This window comes from Cibotium barometz, chromosome 20, assembly GCF_041138505.1.
Source record: "Cibotium barometz isolate CiBa-2024 chromosome 20, ASM4113850v1, whole genome shotgun sequence".
NCBI lineage: Eukaryota > Viridiplantae > Streptophyta > Polypodiopsida > Cyatheales > Cibotiaceae > Cibotium > Cibotium barometz.
Genome location: NC_141065.1, coordinates 18,899,459 through 18,920,270, shown reverse-complemented (window position 1 = coordinate 18,920,270; position 20,812 = coordinate 18,899,459). Strand labels below are relative to the sequence as shown.

General features: G+C 43.3%; 2 protein-coding genes across 2 annotated transcripts in view; one reads left to right on the top strand and one right to left on the bottom strand.

The window, feature by feature from the left end:
- Positions 1–19,851, bottom strand: part of LOC147627625 (uncharacterized) — a 122,904-nt gene extending 103,053 nt beyond the window's left edge. Inside the window, exons 1-2 of the mRNA XM_086814536.1 lie at positions 19,499–19,851; positions 18,608–18,984 (exon numbers count right to left, since the gene is read on the bottom strand). Of these exons, the coding sequence (XP_086670662.1) occupies positions 18,608–18,984; positions 19,499–19,556 (435 nt within the window). The 5' untranslated portion in view covers positions 19,557–19,851. The remainder of the gene's footprint in view (positions 1–18,607; positions 18,985–19,498) is intronic.
- LOC147627626 (uncharacterized) lies at positions 12,670–14,380 on the top strand. Its single transcript, XM_086815050.1, has 3 exons — positions 12,670–13,101; positions 13,207–13,368; positions 14,177–14,380. Exons 1-3 carry the CDS (start codon positions 12,799–12,801, stop codon positions 14,378–14,380), a joined length of 669 nt encoding a protein of 222 aa, XP_086671176.1. The 5' UTR covers positions 12,670–12,798.
- Positions 19,852–20,812: the final 961 nt, after the last annotated feature.

Below are 20,812 nucleotides of genomic sequence, written 5' to 3'. Positions count from 1 at the left end.
ACTTGTGTAAACCCTAACCCTAACCCTTCATTGCCTTCAATTGGTATCAGAGCATTGAAGCTTGCTCTACCCTGCCCGTACACTGCCAGTGTTGTGCGCCGTACTGTAGTCTCAGCATCTGTTGCCCGTACACCTAGTCTACGCCGCCTTCAGCTACAACTGTGCGTCGTACAGCATTCCGTACCTGACAGCGCCGTACAGCATTCTGTACCTGTCAGCGCACGTGTACCAGTCCCGTACAGTAAGCGCCGCCAGCAAATCGCCGCCTGCAGCCTGTCGTACCTGTTCGCTGCTGTCAGCATCAGTACCAGCTCTTGTCAACGCTGGTCGCCTTGAGTACTCAGTCGACTTGCTTCCGTACAGTCAGCGCGCCAACCATCACCTGCGCAGAGAACCGTGCAGCATTCAGTACTGCGTACCTGGCGACTGTACAAACCTGCGCATTCTGTACCTGACGTGTACCTGCTCGCCCAACACAGTACTGTACCTGCCCGTACAGTAAGCGCTACCTGCACAGTACTTCCACATCATCAGTCCTGTGAAGTACAGTTAACTGTACTTGCACTTTGGTGATCTGTACCTGCAGAAATACCACAAGCAACTCAGTCATTTAGTGGTAAGCATTAAAATTCAGTTTTTGGGCATTTTTATTTTCTCTGTGAAAATATACACGCACAACAGGCAGATTTTCTAGCAAGGAAATATACAGGTTTTTTGCACAGTTTGGGTGCAGCAAATTTGGGCATTTTTGGGGCATTTTGGCATTGTGTACGCCATTTGCTGCTCTACTCAGTCATTGGTGCATTGAGCTGCACATTCAGAGGATTGAGAGTGCAGGCAGATTTGGGTGAACTGTATTCAGTGGAGTACAGTTGTTATCAGGGTTTCTGCTATTGGGTTTTTTTGGTAAACAGGTACAACATTGTGCGTAAAGCATAATGGCAAATCAACAGCAAAGTGATGTATTCACATATTTGTCTAAGGAAGACAAATTGGATGGCACGAACTACTCCTTGTGGAGTTTTATGCTGAAAAATGTGCTTGTGGCAAAAGGTCTTTGGGATTTTGTTAGTGGTGATGAACCACGTCCAAGTCCATTGGCTCCAGAGACTCCTCCCCAAGGGGGTTCTCGTGGACGAGGACAACAGGTACAGGCTCCAGGACAGCCATTGCCTGTTCAAAGAACAAATGCTCAAAAGACATGGGATGCCTGGGATGCACAAGCTTTGTCACTCATTGCATTGTCAGTTCAGAGGTCCATTATACCTCATATTCGTTCAGCTGGCTCTTCACAGAATGCATGGGTGACTTTGGAGCAGATGTATGCTGCTCGTAATGAGGCTAGGATCTCATTTTTGAAAAGAGAGCTGGAAAATCAGAAAATGAATGAAGGAGATGATATGTCTAGCCACTTAAACAAGCTGCAGGATTTGAGAGAGCAACTCATCAATGTGGATGAGATTATTCCTGAGACACAGCTTGTGTCCACCATCTTGCACTCTTTGCCAAGATCTTACTTGGCTTTTCATACCTCTTTGAACCTCAACATGAGGAATGCTGTTGAACCCCTCAAGTATCAGGAACTTGTTGCTCTCTTACTACAAGAGGAGCAAATGAGGAAGAATATGAATATGAACACAAATGCTGAACAAGCATTTACTACAGGTCAAAAGGGGAAAGGAAAAACTCAGCCAAAGAGTGCAAATCAAAACTCAGGTGATGGTGGTTCTTCACAGGATACCAAGAAAAGTGATGGACAGCCCAAGAAGAAGGGCAAATGTCATTACTGTAAGAAGCCAGGTCACTACATCACGGAATGTAGGAAGAGGATTGCCAAAGAGAAGGCAAAGGAAGCTAGGATGTCTGTTAATGATGCTTCTAAAGCTCCTCCAGAGACTGCTTCTTTTGTTGAGGACAGGGATTACTGTTTTTATACATGCAGCTATGATGCCTCTTGGTCTTCACAGGCACTCAGTTTGACAGAGCATGCATGTACTTGGTATTTTGATAGTGGTGCCTCAAAGCATATCACATCTCGCAGGGATTTGTTTAGTCATGTTGGCCCTGCCCCTGTTGGCAAAACTGTTCAGTGTGCCAACAATGCTTCATATCCAGTTCGTGGCATTGGGGAGATTCAGCTCACAGCCATTGATGGCTCCATTCTCCGCCTCACAGATGCCTTATATGTACCAAGGATAAAGAAGAATTTGTTGTCCATTTCTTCTTTAGCACATTGTGGAATGCAAGTCCACTTTGATGATGATAAATGCATGGTCAGAGACAAAGCTAATGCCTTGACCTTGATGCTTACTGGTACATTATGTCATGGACTTTATCAGTTGGATGCATTTCAGCCAGTGGATCAGTCTGCTTATCATGCATTCACTCTTACTCCAGCTATGGTTGATGCGGAGTTATGGCATGCTCGCATGGGGCATGTAAATTTTGGTAGTCTTATGCTTATGCAGCGACATAACATGTTTACAGATCTACCTCTCATGGAGAAGCCTCCAGATCACATTTGTGAAGGATGTATTTTGGGAAAAATGCACAGGTTTTCCTTCCCACGTGATCAGGCTCTAAGAGCAACTGCAAAGTTGCAACTTATACACAGTGATCTTTGTGGTCCCATGCAGACGAAGTCATTAGGTGGTTGCTTTTATTTTGCAACATTTATTGATGACTTCTCTCGTATATGCTGGGTCTATCCTTTGACACAGAAATCACAGGTATATGATGCATTTTTGGCCTTTGTAGCACTTGCTGAGACAGAGTCAGGATGCAAGGTGAAGACACTCCGTTCTGACCGAGGGGGGGAATATATGTCACATATGCTGAATTCCTTTCTTGAGAGTAGAGGTATAAAACATCAGTATACTACTCCTTACACTCCACAGCAGAATGGGGTTGCAGAAAGGAAGAATCGGTCACTCATGGAGATGGCCAGATGTATGCTAAAGGCAAAAAGGCTACCACATATCTTTTGGGTGGAAGCAGTAATGTGTGCTTGTCATATTTTGAATCGATGTCCCACAAAGGCATTGGTTTCTATTACTCCTTTTGAGGCTTGGCATGGCCGCAAGCCTTCTGTATCGCATTTTCGTATCTTTGGGTGTCTTGCATATGCACACATACCCAAAGAGTTGAGGAGGAAGCTGGATGATAAAGCCACAAAATGCATTTTTGTTGGGTATAGCCGTGAGAGCAAGAGCTACAGGTTATATGACCCACTATCCAGGAAGATATTCACTAGTCGGGATGTGATTTTTGATGAAAAATCAGAAATATCCATGGCTGGTTATGAGGCAAATCAGGCTGAAAATGATGTGTTTGAAGGTCTACTACCCATGGAGTTTCATTCCACAGTTGGTGATCCAACTCATGAGGGTACAGGACAGCCAGAAAATGATGTAGGTGGTGCAGAAATTCAGCAGCCAAATGAGCCAGAAGCTGAACCAAATATGGGACAGCAGGCACCACAGGTCAGACACATACCTAGATGGTATTTGAGGACATTACAGGACAGCCATTTAGAGGGTCCTCTTGCTAGTCGTACTCGTAGGGAAACAAGGACCAATGAGCATGCACACATCATGGATTTGAATCTGGTTATGGCAGCCAGTTTACAGGATGATGATGAGCCTGATTCATTTGTGGATGCACGAGATAATGTGCATTGGAACAAAGCCATGCAAGATGAGCTTGATTCTATTAAAAAGAATCAAACATGGGATTTGGTTGATCTACCCAAAGGCAAGAAAGCAATTGGTACTAAATGGGTCTATAAGTTGAAAAGACATGCAGATGGATCCATTGACAGGTACAAAGCCCGTCTAGTTGCAAAGGGCTATGCACAGAAAAAGGGCACTGATTATGAGGAGACATTTGCTCCTACATCCCGTATGTCGACACTTAGGTGTGTCATTGCATTGGCTGCACATCGTGGTTGGGTTGTTCACCAGTTGGACATAAAGACTGCATTCCTACATGGGGACCTCGAGGAGGAAGTTTATGTATTTCAGCCCATGGGATTTACAGAACATGGTCATGAGGGGAAAGTATGCAGGCTGAAAAAGGCCTTGTATGGTTTGAAACAAGCTCCACGAGCTTGGTATGCAAAAATAGATGCTTTTCTACTCACTCAGGGATTTGTGAACAGTCCATGAGAGGCCACTCTATATGTAAAGAAAGAAGAGACAGATCTGCTGGTCATCAGTCTTTATGTGGATGATCTCTTGCTCATGGGATCAAATGATGACAAAATTGCAGCTTTTAAGGAGATACTGCAACAGACATTTGACATGTCTGACTTGGGCCTTGTACATTACTATTTGGGCATACAGTTTGTGCAGGATAACAGAGGCATTGGGTTGTTGCAATCACGCTATGTTGCTAAACTTATGGAGAAGTTTAAATTTCAGGATTGCAAGCCTATTAGTACTCCTATGGAGCCTGGGATGAAACTGTCACTACAAGATGACAGTGTTTCCTTTGATGCCACTACATATGCTCAGGCTGTTGGGTGCCTCATTTACTTGTGTAATACAAGGCCAGATATTCAGTATGCAGTCTCTCAGTTGAGCAGATTAATGCACAGCCCACGGTTGTCACATTGGCAAGCTGTGAAGCGTGTATTCCGTTATTTGCAGGGTACCTCGTCTCTTGGATTGCTTTATCCTGAGGGGGGTGACATGCAGTTACATGCTTACAGTGATTCAGATTGGGCTGGTGATTTTGATACCAGACATTCCACTGGTGGAAATTGTTTCTTTCTTGGCTCTTCATGCATTTCTTGGCTAAGCAAGAAACAGACCACAGTGGCCACTTTGTCTTGTGAGGCAGAGTACAGAGCAGCCTACACTACTACTGTTGAGTGTGTTTGGCTGCGTCGTCTCATGACTGATATGGATATTTCAGTGGAGGAGCCTACACCTATCTATACTGATAGTCAGAGTGCCATTGCTGTGGCCAGGAATCCTGTGTTTCATGCTCGCACGAAACACATTGAGATTCACTATCATTTTGTTCGGGAGAGACTCCAGGCAGGAGATATCAGTCTGATCTACTGTCCTACAGATCAGAATGTGGCAGACATCTTCACCAACGCATTGCCACGTCCGAAATTTGAAGCATTCCGCAATGCTTTGAATTTGTTTCCTTTTGGTGGATGATGTACAGTGATCACATATCACTCCAAGGGGGTTTGTTGGGTTTTATGCTGTGTATGCACCCAGAGGAGTGCTAGTGATCATCAGTAGATTACTGGGGCACTTTTTACTTCAGTTAGTGGAGGTTTTTTCCCCCAGTTTAGCTCAGTTTCACTTATATGCAGTTTATAAGTGTTTTGGTCCACCCGGCACATTTATGGCCGGACATGTGAACACTTATCTTTAGGGTCACTATCATGTGGCTATTGTACTTCACTTTTTCATCATTCAAGCATACTGAAGTCGTGTTCTCTCTGCATCTTGGTTTCCACGCCTGCTTGAACTTGTGTAAACCCTAACCCTAACCCTTCATTGCCTTCATAGAATGCTATATTATGCACCTAGAAAATGTAGACTTGTTACTAGGGATTTAGTGGTTTAAGACTCTTCAAGTCCAGATAGATTGGTCTAGTCATATTTTTTCTTTTCAGCATAAGGACACCCACTATAGTATTTTAGGTGATTGTATACATCCCTCTCAGGGACCTCTTGTAAATACAATTGATTTTGGAAATATAATGGATTCTTCTTTGTATACCGCTTTCCATTGTGTATTGATTCCACTTTCTTCATTTCTCATACCTTCCATGGATGTCAATGAATTAAGTGTGTTTGAAAGCAAAGAATTACAGAAGATACTTGATTCGTTTCAAGACGTATTTCCTAAGGAATTGCCATCGGGTTTACCACCTAAACGGGCAGTAGATCATCGTATTGACTTGATCCCTGGTGCTCATCCTGTCAGTATTCCACCTTACAGGATGAGCCAAGCTGAGGAAGATGAGTTGGCTAAACAACTCGAAGATTATTTGACTAAACAAGGAAATAAATGGATAAAGTCTCATAAATAGGCATTCCCCAATTCAGTGAGATGCACAATTTCTAGCATTGTACACATGTGCTAGCATTGTACATATGAGCTAGCCATTAGATTTGGGTTCACACATTAGTTTATTAGTTGTATTAAGGTTTATGGTTAGTCCATCTATTTTTGTGTAAACAAGCCCACTTTTGGAAAACGTATGCTATTAATGGCTCCTTGGGCTATTTTTGCCAATACATGATTAAAATACTCTCGTAAGGAAGACTTACAAAGAGGGGGAGGTTCAACCCAATACTTGTCGATGGGTCTACTTTGATTTCTATCTTTATGTTATGCTTGATCTTGTCAATTTATTTTCAGTTAAAGGTTTAGTTCTATTGATACGTTGTTGTGAGGGATTAATGCTTCAAGTTGTACAAAGATCCTGACGGTGGTATCAGAGCATTGGGTACAAGTACTTGAAGAAACTCACAAAAATCCAAAGGGTAAGGAAGGAAAGGACATGAAGCCCTTTGGACAAAGGATGGGTAGTCTTGAGCCTTGCTATAAACCATAGTTGTTTCTCATACCAGTATGAACCTATTCGTACGATACGATCATAGTTGTCAAGTACGATACCGTACGGCAAAATACGGTATGATATTTAAAAAATTTCTTATCGTACGATAAAATACAGTGTTTCAAAAAAATACTTATAAACTTAGGTATTTCCAATTCAAGACATGGAGTATTTTAAAAAGGAGAGAAGCATCGTAGTACTGAGGAAGCTCAAACAGCCATAGACAAGCAAAAACAAGACCATTACCCAAAAAAAATATATATATATATATATATATATATATATATAACTTTTTTTCGAAAAAAATTCGTACGATTCTGCACAATATGGCGTCGTGCACCGTACGGAAACAACTATGGGTACGATTCCGTACGATATCGTACCATCTCATACGGTACGAATTGGCCATTGGCAGTTTTTAACCATTTGCAAAAGCAACCGTTTTTTTACTATTTTTGGACCTTTTTTTTTGGCTTGTCTTGGCCTACACGGTTGAGCTCTTGAGCCTCATTGCTCAACTCCTTTAAAGTGCCCTCCCCCCCCACCCTTCTCTCACATTCAAGTTCCATAGCTTGAACTTTGAAGCTCTAGCCTCTCTCTCTCTCTCTCTCTCTCTCTCTCTCTCTCAAGTGTTTTATTTAAAAAAATGTATTTTATAGTACATTATAATGTATTTTATAGTACGGTATCCCAAAATTTCGTATCATACCGAAAATTCTCGTACAGTATCATATTTTCATATTATCTCCTTACTTTGAGTTGTGAAAAGAAGAATGAAATTCCTAAGGAGGCTAAATATTATGATGCTCATACTTCCAACTGTCAAAGGAATGGTTCTTTTTCTAAAAGATTTAATAGGCCTCAAGGACGCAATCACTTCAGTAAAGTTCCTGACAACAACAACAATAATCAGGATGGCAATAAGAAGAATCAAGTCTCAACTCCAACCAACAAAGATGATGCTAGAGCTAGACCTATTTGTTGCTACTAAAGATGCAACCAAAGGGGCAAATTGCTCCCAATTGCCTGGAGAAGAACAAGCCTTCCATTGTCAAGGTGAGCATGATCGAAAATGAATTCGACAACGACAACTATCTTCCCGAGAAAGAGGGTAACTCCGAGGATAATCTTTCTGACTCAGAAGGCATATTAAATGGACAGCCTTTATTCAGAGTTTCCAACCCACAATTCAATACCAACTTAGTAAAGAAAATGTGGTAACGATGCTCTTAGCAGAAGACCCAGCATAAATAATATCTTTATCTTTTGAGACTATAAAATATACCTATGACCAAGATTCAGATTTCTCTTCTACGTGGAGTAGAATGAGAGATAGTGGTTGGATTCCTCGTGCAGATTATTCACATCATGATGGTTACCTTTTCTTTCAGAAGAGGTTATGCATCACAAAGTCTCACCGGTAATTTATGATGGAAGAATTACACCAAACCCCTTATGTGGGACATCGAGGAGTATCCTCTACAATGAAAAGAGATATAGTTAAATTTGCCTCTAAATGCATGACATGTCAAAAGATAAAACGCTACAAAGGTAAAACCCAAGACTTACTTGTGCCTTTGCCTATCCCTCATGACCCATGGGATCAAATTTCTATAGATTTCATCACTGGTTTTCCCAACACAGCTAGTCAAAATGACATGATTTGAACCATAGTTGACTGATTTAGCAAGCAAGCATACTTCATCCCTTGCAAAAAGACTGACTGCACATTTGTTTTTTATAAATATTTTTGTACATCATGGTTTATCAAAAGTCATTGTCTCTAATAGAGATTCAAAGTTTAGTAGTGATTTTTGGACTACACTTTTTAGTAACCTAGGCACTAAGTTGAATTTCACAACTACCTTTCATCCTAAGTCTAAATGGTCAAACAGAAGTCAGAAATAGTACCATTCTAGACTTACTTAGAGCCTATGTGTCTTCTCATCCAAAGCAATGGGATAAGTACATTTATATATTGCAGTTTGCATATAACAACACTACTCATTCTGCCACAAAGAAAGCCCCTTTTGAAATCGTTTATGGTTAAACTCTCCCCACTCCTATCACTCGTCTTTTCCATACTATAGAGGCTGCAGATGAGTTCACTAGAGACTTTCAAAGCATCCATGCAAGCTATACAAAAGGCTCAAGAAAAATACACAAAACAAGCAAACAAAAAGCATAAAAAGATGACTTTTCATGTTGGTGATTTTGTTTTGTTGAGAATTGAGAAAAGAAGACTAAAAAGTGTTGAAAGAAATCCTATTGTGAAATTAGCTCCTAGATTTTATAGTCCATTTAAAATCATTAAAAATGATAATCATTAAAAATGATAATGATCTTGGATATAGACTAGACTTACCTTCTCATTGGACAATTCACAATTCTTTTCATATTAGCTTGCTACAGCCATTTAGAGGACAAATCTCTACTCGTCCTGTTTATGAAGAGATACCCCAACTAGTTGATAATGAGGAAGAGCTAGCACTTGATGCAATTGTCAATCACCAGCATCCGACTTCACGCACTAGCAACACTTACACCAAGTACCTTTTGACCTTCAAGCACCATCTAAGAGAAGATTCCAGACGGATACCTGAGATTCTTTTGCAGTTACCCAAATCTCGTCCGTTCATACAACCAAATCAGTGTCCAAAAAAAACCATCCTTTAGTGTAATTTTCACGGCTCAAATTGAGAAAAATCGGTTGTAGCTTTGCTTAGAATTGAATTTAAAGATTCAAATCTTTGAGGTTTTAGTTATAAAACCAATTAATCTATGCATTTTTTAAATAAAAACCAATTGGACTTGAAGCTTGTCCTTTTTTTTCACTGGTTAGAAAAAAAAATTATTTGTGATGGTGAACCAAATAAGCAACCGAGGACATTTACTAATCTGAGCAAGAGGGATGTTAGCTACATACCTCTATGGTCAACCGGGGATGCTTGTGACATGTACTACCTACGATACGTGGGTGATTTCCACATATTCTGCATGGATAGTACATGCATGATTGGTACTTACTTGTTGTATTTTTGGGCCTAACTATTTGTGTTTGTCGCAGGATTATTTGCATGTGTCGCAACTAACATTATTATTTATTGTGAGTAGGTGTATAAGCGGCAGTAGTCGCATGGCTGTTGTGTGTCTCCCAGCAATGCTAGAGCACGCTTGAAGTGTCTCCCGTGGATGATCTGTGCGCGGTCGAGTTAGTCTCCCAGCATTTATGGTATATGTGTGTCGCATGGCACTATTTATTGAGCATCTATTTCAAGTGGTTCATACCACAATTTTGATTATTTTGGACTATGGCAATGTGCCCAATATTTTGTGTACATGTGCTAGCATTGAACATATGAGCTAGCCATTAATTTTAGGTTCACACATTAGTTTATTAGTTGTACTAAGGTTTATGGTTAGTCCATCTATTTTTGTGTAAACAAGCCCACTTTTGAAAAGGTACGCTATTAATGGCTCCTTGGGCTACTTTTACCAATACATGATTAAAATACTCTCGTAAGGAAGGGAGGAGCCACTTATGCAAAGGGGGAGATTCAACCCAATACTTATCCATGGTGATGTCTACTTTGATTTCTATCTTTATGATGTGCTTGATCTTGTTAATTTGTTTTGAGTTAAAGGTTTAGTTCTATCGATACGTTGTTTGAGAGATTAATTCTTCAAGTTGTACAGAGATCGTGACAGGTCTTTTGTAGACGTCTCTCTCTCTCTCTCTCTCTCTCTCTCTCTCTCTCTCTCTCTCTCTCGGAGAGTGTTTTCAAGCTCACTTACAAGAATCGGGTACTAAGAGCTGACTTTTTGACAAGTCGTGCAACCAACCATGATGAATGGTGTTTCTTCTTCGAGACCTGATATGGGAGAGTGGGACTGGAGGAGGACAAAGACAGTGCAAGTGATGATGTTTTCCTAAATGATTATGAATAAGCCTTCAATACAAAATAGTATTCGCTAAGCTTGCCGCGACGTAGTTGGCCCTTGATGCACTATTTCAGACTACCACCTACATATCTCAATTATACAATTTAGACAAAGACCACCTCCCGAGGTTAGCCTTGTAGTCCTTCAAGCAGCTTGCACATGATGGGCATAGCAGATCTTGGTACTCACACAATTACTACATGGTTTGATATGCATGGCCTCTAGATGGATCGCTTCCCCCCTACGAGTACAACCCTTTCTCAGATCTCTCCCACCAAGAGATCAATCCCATCAAGGTTGATGCCGTACGTACGTACGGATCCGTACAGTACGGTACAGCCGTACGGTACGGTACCATACCGTACTGTACGGATCCGTACGGAAACATTTTTAAAAAAAATAAAAAAATTTGTGTGGCATGGTGAGGCGCGTGTGGCGACCATGCGATTGTAGATAAGCGACCAAAATTTGGGCATTTGTGTGTACTTGCAAAATCGTGTCCCCTGCGTGTACCTGCAAAACTCTGCAGAGCAAACTTCTTCGCTCTTCTTCGCTCTCTCTCACGCCCAGGCTTCATCATGCCGCGCAAGACTAACCCGAACTGGGCAATCCACACCAATGTCCTGAGGGTTGTTAACACCCCTTCTCAGCAAGGGTCAGGTACTTGGCTATGGGCATGCAAGTATTGCAGGGAGCAGTACACTAGCACCATACCTCGCGTCATCAAGCACATGACAGGTATCGGGTGCACCAATCAATGTGGTCCATGTGATAAAATACCACAAGCTGTGAGGGACCAATTGATTGCGGAGAATTGTCCTGCAATGGGTGGTGCAAGCAGTGTTAGAGGTGGTGAAAGTACGCAAGATGCTCTCCATGATGCTTTTATTGGAGATGTTACAGGTTCAGGTGCAGTAGATGAGGGTGAAAGTCTTTCGGCTTCAGCCCAATCCACCACAGGCAGGAAGAGGGCACGTATTGCCGATGATGAGGACCTCCTGCCACAAGATGCGAGAGGTACAGGGGAGGCATCAAAGCAATCCACTCTGCGTTCTTGTATCTCATCACAAGCTTGGGTAAAGGAGCGGCAAAGGGTGGCAGAAATGGAGATTTGTCGTACTCTTATTGAGTGTAATATATCCTTCAATGTGTTAAGGACAGACCAATGGAAAAGAATGGTGAAAGCAATTGCACAGGTAGGGCCTACTGAGACATGGACAGGTCTTGAGTATACGAAGATGCGTACATCCATGTTGGATGAGCAGAAGGCCTTGATAGACAAGGCGCTCACTCCTGTGAAAGCAGGTTGGCAGGAGTTTGGATGCACTATTATTTCAGATGGGTGGGCAGACATTCGCAAGAGGCACATAATCAATATCCTTGTGTCATCTTGCTTGGGCACCTATTTCTTGCGTGCCGTGGATGCAGGGAGAGCAGGCGACAGGATAACAGGGGAGTTCATTTATGGCCACATTCGACAGGCTCTCCGTGAGGTTGGGGAGGACAATGTTGTGCAGGTGGTGACCGACAACGCCTCTAACTGCAAGGCAATGGGTCAAATGGTCGAGGCAGAGTTTCCACATATAGTGTGGACTCCATGTGCTGCCCATTGTCTTGATTTACTTATGGAAGACATTGGGAAGCTTGTTTGGGTGCAGCCCATTGTTGCAGATGCTGTAAAGATCACCACCTTCTTCCGCAAGAAGCATCAGGCTCTTGCCATCTTTCGGAGCCATAGCCCTTTGGATATGGTGAGACCCTCCAAGACCAAGTTTGCCTACATATTCTTGGTCTTGGATAGGCTCTACAAGATAAGAGATTCACTATCATCAACAGTTGTGGATCCAAGGTGGCGACAGATGCATCATTCAGAGGATGAGCGTACAAAATACTTGCAGAGGCGGATCCTGGATGATGATTTTTGGCAGCAAGTTCATAGCCTTTCAGTTGCACTTAAGCCCGTGTATGTCCTTCTCCGACTTACAGACATGGAGGGCTCAACTTTGGGGCTGGTCTTTTATTTGTTTATGCAAATGAAAGACCATGTTGCTCAGTGCTCCATGATGACTGCTCAACGGTAAGCAATAGTTCTAATTTCTTCCTCTTTCTTTGATTTTTATGACTTCTCGATTCTCGATTCTCATGACATGTCAGGAGTCAAGACTGACATGTGTACACTTAGCACTATAACCTAAGACATGTATTTTTAATCTCTCATTTTCAGCCGAGGTGAGATCTTGGACATTGTAGACAAACGGTGGACATTCATGAGCCGTCCCATCCATGCGATGGCTGCCATGCTCCATCCTCTCTACAGGTCGCCAGAGCTATGGAATAATACTGCTTTGAGCATGAAGCAGTCAGAGTATGTGGGAAGGATGTTCTCAGAGGAGGAGCAACTTCAGATCGATAGAGACTTCACCACTTACATGAGTGGTATTGGTGCTTCATTTGCGAGACCTGTGTCATTGAGGAAGGAAGCCATGAAATTCCCTTTGACATGGTGGCACTCTTATGGAAGGGTTGGTCTTCCAAACCTTTCACGAGTTGCTCTTCGTGTTCTATCTCAGGTAACTTGTAATTAATCTCTAAAGTATAGTCTTCGGAAATGAAGATTGATGTTTTAGCATTAAAAGATTTACAAATTTGCTCGCATTGCACTCATTTTTGCACAGGATTGCTCAGCTGGAGCATGTGAGCGGAACTGGAGCTCATACTCTCTTATACACACTAAGATTCGGAATCGCCTTAGTACTTCTCAATTAGAGAAGTTGGTGTATTGCAGAGCTAACATGAGGCTCGTGCGAAGCTACCATGCTTTGGGGTCACCGAAGCAGGTATAAATTGAAATTTGGACTCAAGAAGAACTTAGAAGTAGAAATTTTTTTCTAGTTCAATGAATATCCATTGTCCAATATGCAATTTGTGGCATGTTTAAACAAGTTGATCCAACACTACTCAAAATGGTAGATGAACCCAGCCCGGAGCTTGTGGATCGGCAGATTAGAGATGAGCAAGAGGAGATTTTGAGAGCTTTACATAGAGAGCTTGAGAGCGTGGATCGTTGTGTGACCCGCTCACGTGCACGATCTCTCAGCATTCCTCTACGCCAGGCAGCTCCAGATCCAGGCTCTGCGAGACGAGAGAGCATTCGCAGGGGAAAGCTTCCAGTTCGTCGCACCCAGCAGAGGCGTGCAAATGAGGCTGTCGAACTCATTCACACTCAGATTCCCGAGGCACATGACGAGGATGCACTGGAGCTTGTTGCTCTGCTGAGCCAGAGTTCGATGAAGAGGGCAATGGTATCAATGATGGAGGCATGCTCTCTTCAGAAGACTCATCATCTTCATCTGATGATGAGATTTGAGACTCTTACGTCTAGACTCTAGACTCTAGACAACTGTAGTGTTTCATTGTTTTGCTTTTTGCACTTGTGGACCAGGACATGTGCTGGCAGCTGTAGACATGATATTTGTACTCTCTTTTATCATTTATGACTTTCATGGTTCTTGCTTATATCACTATGACTGTTAACATGAGGTATTGTGTAATGGGCTTGGTAACTGATAATTGATTTAAACTTTAAGTAATGAGGTTCAGTCTTTATTTTAAGTATTTTGGTTGCTATGTCTACAAAATATTCAGGTTTCTAGGACTGTTTACAAATGGTACGTACTGTTTACGTTGAATCCCATTATCAGGCTGAACCTAGTTTCTTCAGCCCAAGACATGGAGGATGTTCTCAAGCAACTAGACCTGATCTTGGTCAGTTTGGCAACCATGATAAAAGTGGCCAATGGCAATTTGGATTGGATGCATCAAGCAAAAGAAGGAAGGGGCGAGTTTTAACGATTCAACCCAGAAGTTTCGGGAGATCCGGCAGACCGTATGAGGAAAGTTCGAAGCCCGCAAAGCTGATTTGGAAAAACTAGAAGAGTACCACAGAGAGATTCAAACACAAGGTGCAATACTAACAACCGCACCGCCCGCAGAGCCTATGGAGAATGGCACAAAGGTGGAGAACTCAACAGAAGGGAGTTTCTAAGGATGCCAGAGAGCTTCAAGGGTTTGGAAGTGGCACAGGAGACAATTTCCTCAAGTATTCATAAGAAGTTGTCAGAATATGCAGCGGAGATGATAACCAAATCTGAGAACACTAGAGCAAGAACAGTGCAGAAAATAAACAGCACAAGAGAAGGAGAGAGAGAGAGGCGTGTAACTCTACTCTATATACACAAGATCCCGGAAATACAATACAAAATGTGTGGGGCCATTTTATATGGCCCCAATACTGCAGTCGGCCTGCTCATGGGACAGCCGACAGGCTCTATACCTCCATGACCAGCATAAACACCAGTCGGCCAGCTGCAGGGAGTGTCGGCCAGCATCAGAGGTGTCCACGACCTGTCACATACAGTCGGCCACCTCCAGCAAACACACAGATGCAATCAGCCAAGATCAAGGTCCTCCTGCCACCACAGGACTGCCACCCAAGCCACATAAAAAATAGGAAAAATGGAGGAAAACTACGGGGAGTGAGGAAAAATGAGAAAACGCCTAAAAAAGGCGAGCACACCCACAACAAAGGCCCTAGTAAATAGGTATAGACAGGAGATGACTTCTAACACCCCCTCTCAGCTCCTGGCTATGAAACCATCCCCAGGGAGCTAGAGTGCCACCGGAACAATGCCCAAGATAGCGACTTCGTGAAGATGTCCACCGCACTGTCCTCCGTCAAACAGAACTCTAGCAAGATGTCATCAGCAACGATCTTTTCACGAACAAAGTGCCTCCGGATGACCAAGGATTCCACCAGTGGAAACCCAATCCTGCCATGCAACCTCTGCAACCTCACCACCTCACAAGCAGCAGCACAAGCAGCCCGGTACTCTGCCTCTGTCGCCGACAAGACAAAAGATGACTGCCTCTTACTGCTCCATAAAACTACTCCTGGGCCTGAAGTAGATCTCCTCGTGTCTTGATCTCCTCCCCAATCTGAGTCACTCCAACCATGGAGTCGGACTCCATCCATCAATCCCCCTCCTGTGTAAAAGAGTCCGAGATCCTTCGCATGCTGCAGAAACCACAAGATACGCAATCATGCCTCCCAAAGAGTCATCTGCAACCATGAGCTCAACAGCCTCATCAGGAAGCTCCCGTCCAATCTGGTATCCATCAACCAAATCAATGAACCATTCTGCTTCCGAGTCAAAGAGGCATCATACTGCTCACAAGGATCAACACCTGTTACGGTGGGATGCCAAGTCCTGGAAACCTGCTGAAGACCACTCAAGGCCTTCGGAAACCTGTAAACCACGCCCTCTGAGTTCGGAACCACAAAGCCTGGAGAATGTGCAACATCCACCTCCTTCTGCAAGTAATCAACTGCCACCTGCCTGGCTTTCCAAGAGGTTCCCATGGAAAGAACTTCCTCATCTACAGGAGTGTCTTTGTCCCGAATACTACGAGACATCAGAGCATGAGTTACCTGTAAAGTTTCCTCTGACTGACGAACACAAGAACTACCAACATCTATACTGGAAAGTTCCTGCCAACTGCTGCCATCAAACTGGCCAACTATCCACCATCTAGTCCCCGAAAGCCTGCACCTGCAGCGTATCCACACTTAAGTGGCCATTACCAGACTGCCACTCATCACAAGACTGAGGACTTGGGAGAGAGTGCTGAAAGTGTGTAAACTCCATTCTCCACTCCGCCCTCCCATACTACCTAGCCTGTTGCCTTGTCCCGGAGAGCAACAAAATGCTCATCAAACTCCACCCGTACGCCAGTCTTGCAAACCTGATACACTGACAACAGATGAAAACCAAGTGTGGGAACATACAACCTGCCCTCACTGTGAACTGGGATAGTGGACGTATCCCCAGTAAGAATGCGGCCACAATACCTTCAGAGATCCTGTAAATCTGAACGGGAAGGAGTCATGTGCCTGGCAGCACCACTGTCTAGAATCCACTCCCGAGTATCCGTAGCAGCGAGTCCTCCAACCTCCTCCCTGCCCGAAGAAAATGAAACATCGATCTCCATCACCTCCAGGTACACAAATGCTAGTCTTCACGATTGTTGCCGAGGATTCTTCACCCTTCTCGGTGTTCTGCTTGGGAGACTGCCTCCAATAGTGGCCTTTCTCGCCACAATCATTACAGGTCCTCTCTGCCTTCAGTTTCTCGCGGTCTGAGTCGGAATTCTTCTCAGAAGACTTCTCCGATGAAGCCTTCCCTTTGCCCTTGTTGTTATTCCGGCCTTTCGACCATTGGCCAATTAAGGCCTCCGAACCTCCACCCTGAGGAGGGTCCGTGAATCGTTCCTCCTGGTCCATGACCATGGGCACAAGCTCCTCCCACGTGATGGTGCTAAGCCTGCCACTAGTAATCAAAGACGAGTAGAATGCTGAGTACTGAGAGGGCAAACGCGATAGCAACGTTATGGCCATATCCTCTGATGATATCTCCTTCCCAGCCTGAAGAACTTCCTGCTGAAGAGCCTGCAGCTTGTTAATGTGCTTCCGCATCGTGGATGACTTTGCAAGGTTCATAACCCGCATCTGTACTTCCAAGGAAATCCTCTTCATGGGCGATACCCTGTTATAAAGAGAAGACAAATGCTGCCATATACCTCTGGCCAGCGTCATATGCTTTATATGATTGATTACCTATGGTGTGCAATTGAGGAAGATAAATGAATGGACCTTGGCGTTGACACGATCCCATAACTGTGCATGTGCCTCACGGTCCTTTCGGATCGATGGTAACTCCCCTTCCTCTACTTTCGGCCGTGAAACCCCAACAATGATGAAATCAGCAAGGTCATATGACTCCATAACAAATTCCATCATAACCTTCCATATGCCGTAGTTGATCCCGTCCAACTGACGGTCCATCGGGAACGTGGGGAGTGTCGGGATCTTCACATGTCTCTCAGCCATCTCAAGCAAATCTGCCATTGCAGGGATGTCACTGAAAAGGGTGGGTGCGTGGGAATAAAGAAGAACTTACACCTGCAAGTGGCTGTCCAACAAATCAGTCCACCTTTCTCTTGCTTCTCCTCTTCCCGAACAGTCCAAAATAGACCACCAATCAGTAACACAACAATCCCCCTCTTGCTCACAAAATTCCCAAGAACTATCAAGAGCCTAGGACTCTGATACCATGTCATAATATACAGCGGAGATGATGACCAAATCTAAGAACACTAGAGCAAGAACAATGCAAAAAATAAACAACACAAGAGAAGGAGAGAGAGAGAGACGTGTAACTCTACTCTATATACACAAGATCCCGGAAATACAATACAAAATGACAAGGGGCTGTGGGGCCATTTTATATGGCCCCAATACTGCAGTCGGTCTGCTCATGGGACAGCCGACATGCTCTATATCTCCACGACCAGCATAAACAGCAGTCGGCCAGCTGCAGCTGCAGGGGGTATCGGCCAGCATCAGAGGTGTCCACGACTTGTCACATACAGTCGGCCACCTCCAACAAACACACAGATGCAGTCAGCCAAGATCAAGGTCCTCCTGCCACCACAGGAGTGCCACCCAAGCCACATAAAAAATAGGAAAAATGGGGGAAAAATACGGGGAGTGAGGAAAAATGAGAAAACACTTAAAAAGGGCGGGCACACCCACAACAAACGCCCTGGTAAATAGGTATAGACACGAGATGACTTCTAACAGTTGTGAATCCATGATAAATAGCTAGGAACAATGATAGTCAACCTTTTGTTCATGCATGGTAAGCATTAACGGAGTCCATATCTAAGTGCATTTATACATTCATCTTTTGCAACAAACAATAGATTAGGTCAGCATTGCCCGTCCTTTGTGTATTTACAGCACTAAGTGATTGTCTTTAATTAGCGTTAATCAGCTTTCTAATGAACATAATCAAGCACGCTTTGGCACGGATGTAACAAACACACAACCAGGTTGCTACAAGGGGAGACTATCCTGTGTGCCAAGTTAACTACATTACACTTACCATTCTTGCTAGCATCGAAAAGAAGAAAACGAGTTCTCATAAACCTTTGAAAACAGTTTCATGAAGCACGCACCTTGCATACAAACTCCAAGAAAGGTTGAACTTCCTGCTCAAGAGCAGGTCTGAAGCTTCTATGCAAGTCAAAGATGATCCGCAAGCAAATCAGCCCGTTCTCCTCATTGTCAGTGGTCAATATATGCATCAGAAGTTTCAGTAGATCTTGCAGAAACGGCCTTATGACTTCGCTGTGTGGCAGCCTGTTCAAGATCTCAATTATTACATTTCTTAGTTTGTGCTCTATGCTATCTGTTGTCTGAGGCTTTGTGAGCTGCGTGAGAAGAGTAGAAAACACCCGGAAGTAACTCTTGAGAAAATTCAGATACTCCGGGGTATGCACTATCTCAATGCTGTCGCGCACTTCTGTGGCCAACTGATACCTGTTTTGCATAGCTGAAATTGTGGACGTCAAAGAAAATAACACAAAGGTCAGGGTTTAGCGTGAGTTTTATAGCATTTTTTGAAGACTGCCTTTGAAGCAAAGAAAGACTACCCTCTCCCTCCATCTCTGTTTGTTAATCTATCTAATATAAATATATCTATGTGCTCGAAGTACGCTGGTTTGCGTCTCTCCTCTCTCTACAGCTATGAAAACAATCCTCTCTATCCATGAGCAGCTCTCTTTTAACTCTAGAATCTCTCTCTCTACATACATACGTACATACATACATACAAGGACCTTAGTGTACGATTAGGGAAGTTTCTCTCTCAACTTAGGTCTGCGCACACGCACACAGTAGCTCTCTGCTCTAATTGTTGTTTGTAGCTCTAAGAGTTCCTCTTCCCCCTGCAGCCAAGGAGGAAAAATCTCTGGACATTCTAGAAAATGAGCATGCTCTCTCTCTCTCTCTCTCTCTCTCTCTCTCTCTCTCTCTCTCCATACATACACACATGCAGCCATGGATACAAAGGTCGGGCTCCAGAATTTTGCGAGCATGCTGATCGAAATTCGACACAGGAATCATGGTTGCAGGTAGCCAAAACGGCCGGTGTCTGTCAGCCTTTGGCGATCGACCTGCTTGCTTTCCTCTGCTGCATATGGTCGCGCGCAGAAAAGCAGCTCTCCCTCCGAACTAGGGCACAGCTCGTCCAAAAGAAGAAAAAGAAAGCAGCTCTGCAGAGAGGAGCTGGTGAGGGGAGGGAGAACAGCGGTGTCGGGGACGCTACAGCAACGCGCAGGTCGCCATGGCCCTAACACTTCGGGGAAAAAACATCAAATTTTTCACAGTAAATATATGCTATATGCTAGTATGCACCCACAAATGCTCAGCAGTGCTAGAGAATAACTTTAATAACTTTTTTCCCAGCAAGTGACTTCTCCCTATTCAAAATCTCATTATTAACCGGTTTTTATAACTAAAAACCTATTGATTTTATCGGTTTTCGTATAAATAAGAGTAATATCAATCGGTCTGTGTAAAATACGCTGATGGATGGTTTTTTTCTAGCACTATTCCTAAGCCACTTATTGAAAAAAAAGACAAACATAAAACTGAAACCATAGTTATTTTTTAATATTATTGTAGAAAATTCCCAAGGATTCAAGTCAGGCCTCCGTTAATGAATTAATGAGGCTTGTATTTAATTAATGCAAGTTAAACGTTAGCTCCATCGATTATCATATCCCCCTCTCTCTCGCTCTCATATCACCCCAGTATGATTGATATAAGAGTATGAAGTCAAATATGTAATTAGGCTCTAATAATCATGTAAATATCCTATTTAAATATTCTCATAAATGCTAACAAAATACTTCACACTATAGAATTATGGACTACTACCAATGTTTGTGAAGAGAGTCGATATTAGAGCAAGCCTTAAAACCCATGAGAGAACCCTTAAAATAAAACTAACAATGGTTATGGGAGATATCTTAATTTAAAAAAATCCTCTATATTTCCCATGGCTGTTGACCCTATTTATTATATAATATTAACCCAGTTTCCTTGGGTTTTGCGACACTAGCCATGAATACAGCTACGTTGTTACAATGGTGCTTGGACAAAGGCCTATGGTGGTCTACCAGGCCTACCCATTCCTCCCATCTCATGTAGGAGAGTCAAAGGGAATTTAATCCAATTTTTGGGTTAGACGGCTTCCCATCTAAGTTATTTACCAATGCGATGTAATACAAGGGGTATTTAAATCCGATGATACTCCTAAACCACATCTCTACACCTAGCCATGGGCACACACAAGGCTACTCTCCTTGCTCAATATG